This window comes from Cololabis saira, chromosome 11 (assembly GCF_033807715.1).
Source record: "Cololabis saira isolate AMF1-May2022 chromosome 11, fColSai1.1, whole genome shotgun sequence".
In the NCBI taxonomy this organism is placed as follows: Eukaryota; Metazoa; Chordata; class Actinopteri; order Beloniformes; family Belonidae; genus Cololabis; species Cololabis saira.
This window is the reverse complement of record NC_084597.1, coordinates 47,481,226-47,491,948: the sequence shown is the minus strand read 5'-3', so window position 1 is coordinate 47,491,948 and position 10,723 is coordinate 47,481,226. Positions and strand designations below refer to the sequence as shown.

Below are 10,723 nucleotides of genomic sequence, written 5' to 3'. Positions count from 1 at the left end.
AAGAAGGGACAGGACTAAATCAGCGTTCTGCTTCCTCCTGTTCCCTCTTCAACACATTGTTTTGCTGTGTGTTTTATTTTTGAATGAGACTGTTAAATTGTTTTGCTTCTTTTGATGGGTTTTGTTGTGTTCGAGACAAAGCCAACAATAAAATAAATAAAAGATTTGTGACCACAATGTCAACACTACAGAAGGTCAAACTGGTGGTCTCTAGCTCCACCCTCTTGGACCACGTGGTCCGTGTGGCTGGGGTGTCCATGGATCTGCCCAGATCAGCGTGGTGAGGGACTGGCTCGGGTGTCCCTGGATCCACCCAGATTAGCGTGGTGAGGGACTGGCTGGGGTGTCCATGGATCCGCCCAGATCAGCGTGGTGAGGGACTGGCTGGGGTGTCCATGGATCCGCCCAGATCAGCGTGGTGAGGGACTGGCTGGGGTGTCCATGGATCCAGATCAGCGTGGTGAGGGACTGGCTGGGGTGTCCATGGATCCCGCCCAGATCAGCGTGGTCAGGGACTGGCTGGGGTGTCCATGGATCCGCCCAGATTAGCGTGGTGAGGGACTGGCTGGGGTGTCCCTGGATCCACCCAGATTAGCGTGGTGAGGGACTGGCTGGGGTGTCCATGGATCCGCCCAGATCAGCGTGGTGAGGGACTGGCTGGGGTTTCCCTGGATCCGCCCAGATCAGCGTGGTGAGGGACTGGCCGGGGTGTCCATGGATCCGCCCAGATCAGCGTGGTGAGGGACTGGCTGGGGTGTCCATGGATCCAGATCAGCGTGGTGAGGGACTGGCTGGGGTGTCCATGGATCCGCCCAGATCAGCGTGGTGAGGGACTGGCTGGGGTGTCCATGGATCCACCCAGATCAGCGTGGTGAGGGACTGGCTGGGGTGTCCATGGATCCGCCCAGATCAGCGTGGTGAGGGACTGGCCGGGGTGTCCATGGATCCAGATCAGCGTGGTGAGGGACTAGCTGGGGTGTCCATGGATCCAGATCAGCGTGGTGAGGGACTGGCTGGGGTGTCCCTGGATCCCAGATCAGCGTGGTGAGGGACTGGCCGGGGTGTCCATGGATCCAGATCAGCGTGGTGAGGGACTGGCCGGGGTGTCCATGGATCCAGATCAGCGTGGTGAGGGACTGGCTGGGGTGTCCATGGATCTGCCCAGATCAGCGTGGTGAGGGACTGGCTGGGGTGTCCATGGATCCGCCCAGATCAGCGTGGTGAGGGACTGGCTGGGGTGTCCATGGATCCAGATCAGCGTGGTGAGGGACTGGCTGGGGTGTCCCTGGATCCAGATCAGCGTGGTGAGGGACTGGCCGGGGTGTCCATGGATCCAGATCAGCGTGGTAAGGGACTGGCCGGGGTGTCCATGGATCCAGATCAGCGTGGTGAGGGACTGGCTGGGGTGTCCCTGGATCCCGCCCAGATCAGCGTGGTGAGGGACTGGCCGGGGTGTCCATGGATCCAGATCAGCGTGGTGAGGGACTGGCTGGGGTGTCCCTGGATCCAGATCAGCGTGGTGAGGGACTGGCTGGGGTGTCCATGGATCCAGATCAGCGTGGTGAGGGACTGGCTGGGGTGTCCATGGATCCAGATCAGCGTGGTGAGGGACTGGCTGGGGTGTCCCTGGATCCCAGATCAGCGTGGTGAGGGACTGGCTGGGGTGTCCATGGATCCAGATCAGCGTGGTGAGGGACTGGCCGGGGTGTCCATGGATCCAGATCAGCGTGGTAAGGGACTGGCCGGGGTGTCCATGGATCCAGATCAGCGTGGTGAGGGACTGGCTGGGGTGTCCCTGGATCCCGCCCAGATCAGCGTGGTGAGGGACTGGCCGGGGTGTCCCTGGATCCAGATCAGCGTGGTGAGGGACTGGCTGGGGTGTCCCTGGATCCAGATCAGCGTGGTGAGGGACTGGCTGGGGTGTCCATGGATCCAGATCAGCGTGGTGAGGGACTGGCTGGGGTGTCCCTGGATCCAGATCAGCGTGGTGAGGGACTGGCTGGGGTGTCCATGGATCCAGATCAGCGTGGTGAGGGACTGGCTGGGGTGTCCCTGGATCCCAGATCAGCGTGGTGAGGGACTGGCTGGGGTGTCCATGGATCCAGATCAGCGTGGTGAGGGACTGGCTGGGGTTTTTAGACATTTCCTGGGTCTAGCTTCCTGCTACCGAAGGGTTGTGAAGGACTTTGCCACCATCGGTGGTCCCCTCCATCGACTGACCCAGAAAGGATAGACGTCAGTGGCACCTACAGGGGGTGGCCAGGGGTGGCCACGGCCCCGCCTAAAAATTTGCTGGCCACCCTACTGGCCTCAATATTAAAAACACAAAGAAGAACACTTGCCGGTCACATAGATCGTCAGTTATGCGTTTCATCCCAAATCAGTTGGGCAAAATGCATATCAGTCGGCGTCTCTTTAAGTATTTCTGAGCCTAATTATAAAAAAAAAAATATATATATATATATATATATATATATACAAAAAAAAAAATATATATATATATATATATATTTTTTCTTTTTAACTAAATATATGATATATTAAAATATCATATTTTAATATACATATTAATGGTATTAACCATTAATATATATGCAGACAAGTTAGAAAGTAAAAAAAAAAAGTATTTCTGAGCCTGTATACTACAACAGTATAATAAAGTCCTGTAATGATGGCTTTTAGTTTTGGTTCCACCCCAAGAATTGAAGTGGCCCCCTCTGGCCCCCCCTAGGAAACATTTTTGGAGGCGCCCCTGGTAGACGTCCCGCTGGGATGACGACTATGCATCGCTCATCAAGGCCCCGGTTCTGTGCTTTCCTGACCCATCTCCCCCTTTCATTGTGGACGCTGACGTCATCGACAGAGGCATTGGGACAGTAGTCCTCTCCCAGGAGGGGGAGAAGGGAGAGCGAGCTTTAGTTTCATTCATTTATTGAGAAGTATAATATATTTATACTTCTCAATATCAAGAAATCTCAAGAAAACTCAAATATCCTATCTCAAAAAATTAGAATATTTTGGGAATCTTAATCTTAAACTGTAAACCATAATCAGCAATATTAAAATAATAAAAGGCTTACAATATTTCAGTTGATTTGTAATGAATCCATTCATGACATTTTTTGTTTTTTTAATTGCATTACAGAAAATAAAGAACATTATCACAATATTCTGATTTTCTGAGACAGTCCTGTATGTTATATTTTTTTTCTATCCGTTGGACTTCACATTTGTGTGCCTCACCGAGATCATTGCTTTCAGCGACAGGGCCGAAGAGTTCCGTGGTGTTGGGTGCGAGGTGCTTGGCTGTTCCATAGACTCCCACTTCAGCCCCTGCATGGATCAACACACCAAGAAGCAGGGAGGTCTGGGTAATATGAATATCCCCCTTGTTGCAGACCTCACTAAGTCCATATCCAGGGTGTTCTGAAGGAGGATGACGGCATCGCGCACAGGGGTCTGTTTGTGGTTGATGACAAGGGCATATTTTTTTTGAAAATTTTATTTATAAGATTTTTCCAGTATAAGACACATACAAAACAGCAGAGACAAAACATAATGAAAAAAACAACAAAAAAACAGATCAGGACCAAACAAAACAAAAACAAAACAAAACAAACTGCCAGCAGGGATATAGTCACGTAATAGTAACACTTATGCATGTCAGCTCACATACAGAGTCAGGGAATACAGGTAGAGTAAAAAGTCCAGGACAGAGTCCACAGTGTTCAAAGAGTGAGGTCCAAGCGTAGACAAGGGGGCAGAGACTTGACTGTGTGAAGCTTAACGTGGACTAAACAAGACAACATGGGATGGAGAGAAGAATCCAACATCACTGGTCCAGAGGGCGATGTCTACCATTTTTAATATACTCAATAAAGGGTCCCCAGGCATCCAGGAACTTGTAGCGGGTGTCTGACAGAGTATACCGAATTTCTTCCAGGTAGATACAAGATACCATGTCGTTCAACCACTTCTTGAAACAGGGGGGAGAAACTGATTTCCAATCTCTAAGGATAACTCTTTTTGCTACCACCATGCCAAACATAAGGACTTGCTGCAATGATGAGGGAAGAGTGAGAGAGAATTTGAAGCAGCCAAATAAAATCAGATGACTGTCAGGGGTCAACTGTTTACCATATATAATACTATACAAATGAAAAACATCCACCCAGAAGTTCTGAAGCTTAGGGCAGGACCAGAAATGGTGCCCCAGCGTACCATCATCTAGTTTACATTTATCGCAGGTAGCAGAAACCGAAGGAAAAATCCGGTTCAGTTTGGCCTTGGAATAATGCAGACGATGAATGACCTTACATTGAATAAGTTGAAGTCTGGCATTGATGGAGCAAGACTTGATCCTCTTAAGGACCTGAGCCCACAGCTCGTCCGAAATCTCCATCCCAATGTCTGATACCCAGGCTTCTTTAATATGGAGAGAAGGGGCAGCCAAATCAAAAAGATCAACAAACTGAGAAATCAAGTGTTTAGATGTGGGGGGTTTGGACATAAGCTCATAAAAACTGTGTTGCACCGGCAAAGTTTCAAAGAGAGGGATAGATTGTTTAGTGAAGTTTCTGACTTGCAAATATCGGAAAAAGTGGCTGGAGGGGAGGCTGAATTTCTCCTGCAACTGAGTAAAAGAGGCAAAGTGGTTATTAATGTAAAGGTCTTTAACGGAAGACAAGCCCTTATCGGACCACTGTAAAAAAGCAGAATCCGTCGTGCCTGGTTTAAAACTAGGATTTTGACAAATAGGAGCGTGGGTAGACAGACCAGGGAGATTCAGCACACCCTTAATCTGTTTCAAAATTTTACAAGTGTTATGCATAACAAAATCATCCTTAAAGCATTTAGGAGGTAGATTAAATTTTGAAAATAGGATGGCTGCTAAGGAGGCACCTGCATTGGCTGAAGCTATCCCAGTCTCAATTTCAGGCCAACAGGGAACTAGAAAAACGCTCTGGTGGGCCACAGCAGTAGAGTGACTCCTAAAAACCATAGCTCTGGCGTTACAGGCCCAATAGTAGTGGCGAAAGACAGGAAGGCCAAGACCTCCATCTGCTGCAGGCTTCTGTAGGTGTGCCTTAGAGATACGAGGAGGTTTATCCGCCCAAATAAAAGGAGTAATGATAGAATCTATCAGCTTGAAGAAAGAGGCTGTGAGATATATGGGAATGTTTTGAAAGAGGTACATACATTTTGGAAGAACTACCATCTTAACGATATTAACATGGCCAATTAACGAGAGAGGAAGAAGCCTCCATTTATCCGTCATACTTTTGAGTTTGTCGATGAGGGCAGAATAATTCAACTTAAAAAGAAGTTTTGGGTTCCTGGGGATGGTGATTCCGAGATACACGAAGGACTCTGTGGAAACTTTAAATGGTAAGTTATTGAGAAAGGCGGGGTCGAGCCCGTCGGACAGGGGCATGAACAGACTCTTATCCCAGTTGATGGTAAAACCAGAGAGCTGTCCAAAGTTCTTTATAAGGTTTAAAAGTGGTGTGAGGGACAACCTAACATCAGACAAAGTCAGGATCACGTCGTGTGCGTATAGAGCAATGGGGCTATCAGGGGCGCCGTGCCCAATGCCTTTAATCTGAGGACAAGATCTAATGGCGATAGCAAGGGGCTCTAAAGCGAGAGCAAAGAGCAAGGGAGAGGGGCTGCATCCCTGTCTAGTTCCACGTTGTAATAAGAAGGAAGGAGATCTGTCGTGATTGGTCAAGACAGAGGACTTGGGACAAGCGTAGAGCATTTTTAAAAGAGACATGAATTTATCGCCAAAGCCGAACTTCTGGAGTGTCATGAACATAAACCTTTGATCAAATTTGATCAAATGCTTGTCTAGCATCCAATGAGATAACAGCAGAGGGCGATGGTTTTGTAAGGTATATGGTATTTAACAGACGGCGAGTATTGGAGAAAGCAAATCTGTCCGGAATAAAGCCTGACTGGTCAGGATGGATTAGTGTGCCAACATGTTCTTTTAATCGATTAATAATAATTAATAATCTTTTATAAGATTTTATTTTTATTATAAATAATAATCTTTTGATCGCTGTTCAACAGGCTTAAAGGACGATAAGACGCAACATTAGTGCTATCCCTGTCTTTTTTCAGGAGGAAGCAGATATGTGCATCATATATGCTGCTGGGAAATATACCATCTATTATAGAACAATTAATCATCCGAAGAAGAACAGGGGAAATTATATCAATATGTTTTTTATAAAATTCTATTCCAAAGCCATCAGGCCCACAGGCCTTACCATTAGGAAAGGAACGAATGGCTGTTTTTATTTCCTCCAGCGTGATATTGGAATCCAGTTCTAGCTTAGAGGCTTCATTAAGAGTTGGAACGTTCAAGGAGTTAAGGAAACCATCCAGGTCAGCGTCACTGGGGTTAGCTTTGGAAGTATACAACTGATTGAAAAAATCTAAAAATCTAGCATTAATCAGTTCGGGATCAGTTATCAATTGTCCAGTGACGGAGGAGATTTTGTGAATTGCCCTGTCAGCCTGTATGCCTTTTAGTTGCCTCGCAAGTAATTTATCAGGTTTATCGCCTAGCTCAAAGTGTTTCTGCTTGAGTTTGCGGATATAACTTCCGACCTGATCCCCCAAAAACTGATTATACTCATACTTCACCTTTAACATGGCACTAAGGGTACCTTCATCTTTCGTGTTGTGGAAATTATCCTCCAACACTGCTAATTCTTCTTCGATGGCTGCAAAACGTCTCAACCTGGACCTTTTGGTGGACGATTGATATGAGATGATATGACCCCGTAGTACTACCTTAAATGACTCCCAAAGAACTGAGTCGGAGACTGCCCCGTTATCGTTGTCAAGCGAAAATCTGACATTTTAGACAGGATATAGTCATGAAATGTTTTATCTGAGTTAAGAGAGGGATTACATTTCCAGCTATATGAAGCTTTATGGAGATTAAAATCAAATTGGATTGAAAGGGGAGCATGATCAGACACTAAAATACTATGATATGTTGAGCTAACTGTGTGTGGGATTAGTTTTGAGTCTACTATGAAATGATCGACTCTGGTGAAACTACCATGTACAGGAGAAAAGAAAGAATATTGCCTATCGAGGTGATGCTGAAGCCTCCAAATATCAACTAAATCAAACGATTTCACCAGATCGTTGAGAACTGTTACAGATTTCAACGATGGGGCAGCTTTATTGGAAGATCTGTCCAACAGAGGGTCAAAATAGCAGTTGAAGTCACCCCCAATGATTATATTATTCAATTCAATTCAATTCAATTTTATTTATATAGCGTCTAATACAACAGAGTTGTCTCTAGACGCTTTACAGAGACCCATACCCAGAACATGACCCCCGAGCAGTTTTAGCACATATTATGAGTATTATATTCTGCAACCAGATTAAAGACTTTACGAAAAAAGTCAGGGCAGTCAAAATTGGGGGCATAGATATTTAAGAGAGCCAAAGGTAACGAATTGATTGTACCGGTGACAAGTACGTATCTCCCACCTGGGTCTGTTGTCATTGAGTTGAATACGAACGGAATAGATTTGCGGATAAGGATGGCAACCCCTCTCGCCTTGGATGAAAAAGTAGATTGGTACACTTGCGACGCCCATAATGATCTCAAACGTCTCTGCTCAGTGGGTTGAATGTGGGTCTCCTGCAAAAAAATTATATCGGACGACAAGGATTTCAGATGTGAGAATACTTTCCCCCTCTTTAGTGCCTTACCAAGACCTCTACAATTCCACGAAGTAAAAGTAACAGGACTCATACCATTAGGCACACAACTAGCCTGCATTTAGTAAACAAAAGAACAGAGGATGAGGGCTGACATAACAAAGATGATTATAAACTGGCAGTTTAAAACACACAGAAAACAAGCAAAAACCCCAAAAAACCCCAAAAGTCGCAAAAAAAACTGTGCGACAAAACCCTCTAGCCATTGTGGAGGCTGCCGGGTAACAGAGGAAACTAAGCTGTAAAACCCAAAAAACTGGCCTATCCTAATGGCACCGAGTGCCCCTCCAAATTTGGTATTAACAATAAAGTGCACCTACAAGAACAAAAATTATAACAAGCTGACGCTTAAACCCATACTGGAATGTCTGAGGTAGTGAAATACAAATGTATAAGTAGTAGAAAAAATTAAATAAATAAAAATCACACCGAAGTGGACCAGACTGGGCTGGATAATATAAAACAAATGAGTTTCAGAGTCCTGATGGGTACCATATACGGTAGTTAGAAAGGGAGAGAAAGAGAAAAAAAAAGGGAGGGGGGAGGGGGAAAAAAAGGGGAAAAAAAGGAAAAAGGGGAGGGGGAGGAGGGGTGGGCGAAAAAAAAGGAAAAAGAAAAAAGGGGAGGGGGAGGAGAGAGGGAAAAAGAAAAAAAGGTGACGCTCACACTCCCAGGCTGAAAGCTAGATGTTGATAATTCAACCCCAGACCCGATGGTAGAAAACTAAACCACAACTACAGTGGCGGAACTGCATTAAATGCAGGAAGTAAACATCTACTGTACACCAAACAGTCATGATTTTTCAGTCAGTGTAGTGGCAAACCGTTCCGCATCCGCTGGTGACTCGAAGATGTTGACCGTGTTGTTGTGAACAACGTGGAGTTTGGCTGGAAAGCGCAGGCCAGGGCGCACTTAGCGCCGGCTTCCACGAGCCTCATCCTCGCGGCGGTGAATGCCTGGCGTTGAGTTGAAACCTCGGACGTATAGTCGGGGAATATCGACACCCTCTGGCCGTTGTACTGTAGCGGTGCTTTTTGATGGCCAATCCGGAAAATGCTGGCCAGGTCGCAGTCGTTATGGATTCTTGCGATGATAATCCGCGGTCGCTCGTTGGGGAGAGGCTTGGGCTTCAGGCTGCGGTGTGCTCGGTCTATTTTGACTGGCTTGGGGAAGTTGTCGCGGCCAAGAAGCTCCGGTATCAGCTGCGAGACAAACTCAGTTGGGCGACCGTTTTCTTCTCCCTCTTTAATGCCTACAATCCTGACATTAAGCCTGCGGGAGCGACCCTCCAAGTCATTAACTTTAGCTTTGAGGCGCCCGTTGGCCTCCATTAGCTCTTTGCATGTCGCCTCCAGTGCTGAGACGCGGCCGTCGGTGGTCGACAGAGTCCATGTCGTCCAGACGGTGTTCGGTTTCGCGGTGTTCTTTTTGGAGGGAGGATAAGCATGTTTCAATGGAGTCAAGGCACCCCTCCAACGACTTCTTTAGGTCGTCCACAAGTGTGCAAACCTTGGCGAGCTCGGTGCTTTGGTTAGCAATGGCGGCCAATATGGGGCCGGAGGAGTCAACAGTTGAGATAGCCTGTGGTGGCTTCTTAGCTTCTTCTTTCTTAGGTGGCATGGCAAAAAAACGATGTGGGTTAGGGTGAAAAATAGCGTCACGGGAGCGAAAAAATGAACATTCAGGTGCAGTAGTTTATGAAAATGGAGGTAACAACTCGGAGCTCCGACAAAACACGTCTACTCCATTACAATGCACAAGCGCCCCCCATGTCAAGGGTATATTGAGGCAAATCACCATTAATGACCTGCCTGTGGGCCGCTCTGTGAACGAGACCCTGCGCCTGGTTCAAGCCTTCCAGCACACTGACAAACACGGAGAGGTGTGCCCTGCTGGCTGGAAACCTGGCAGGTGACGACCATCATCCCGGACGTGGAGAAGAGCAAAGCTTTCTTCTCTAAACAGTAAACGGCTGTTTAGAGAAGTTCCTCTGTCCACCTGACTTCCTGCCTGCACTTGCTTATAAACCACATAGTATCTCATGGCATTCAATCTAATCTAAAACAAAACTGTCAGCCTGTTTAGAAAGAATCTTCTGTTCCAAACGTTATTCACCCTACAATCGGTGGGATAAGTCTAGTAGCTGGGAGGGAATTCATGAAAATCGTGCACTTGGTGACAAGTTTTTGATATTTGGTATGATGTTAGGTATGGCCATAAGGTTTTCAAAAACCACCGCAAACAAATGGGGATGGCCCCCCTAGTGGCCGGTTTGCAGAAAATTCAAAATGGCTCCCGCCGAAAAGACCAAAGGTCATATCTCAGCTTCTCTTAGTCCTAGATTGTTGTATATTGTCACTTTCTCTACTTTTTTGGTGCTAGGAATTCAATTCTGAGATAAATGTCCTATTTCATTTCATGTTGAAGGTCAAATTTAATTTTCAAGGTCATTTTTTGCACAAAAAACTCCATATCTCTAGAATTAAGTCACATAGAAAGGTTATAGGGCTGTAGACTCCTATTTTCACCACCAAGGAAGCAGTTTTCTGTTTATTGGACACATCACTATCACTGTAGTGTCATCTCATGGGGTGAGAACAGTGACCTTCATTCAGGCTTAAGATGAACGTAACCTCAGAACTAAGTCACAGTGAAAGAATAGGATTTTATTAAAATAACACACACAAAAAACATCAGCTGCGCATATTTAAACTCACTTAACACCTACAATGCTGCCTCTATCGCCTCGCAGCCACAGTTGAGAAGTGCGCATCCCTTGCTGCCATCTTCCAGATCTGTCCAATATGACACCCACACTTTGGTTCTGGCATTCCATTCCCAACCCTAATCACCTGGGACCAGAATATTAGGAATTTTGGAGGATTGCTTCCAGACAAAAGCTGAAGTGTGCAGGGCACACTTGCCATGCTGGAATAAGGCGTGCTGGGTCGCGGGCATTGATAGTCTC

General features: G+C 46.4%; 1 protein-coding gene and 1 pseudogene across 1 annotated transcript; one reads left to right on the top strand and one right to left on the bottom strand.

The window, feature by feature from the left end:
* Positions 1-1,120: 1,120 nt before the first annotated feature.
* Positions 1,121-2,143, bottom strand: LOC133454489 (proline-rich protein 2-like). The gene has a single exon (XM_061733214.1). The coding sequence runs from the start codon at positions 2,141-2,143 to the stop codon at positions 1,121-1,123; it is 1,023 nt and encodes a 340-aa protein (XP_061589198.1).
* A 1,056-nt stretch (positions 2,144-3,199) lies between these two features.
* Positions 3,200-9,723, top strand: LOC133454830 (peroxiredoxin-like; annotated as a pseudogene).
* The last annotated feature ends 1,000 nt before the right edge of the window (positions 9,724-10,723 follow it).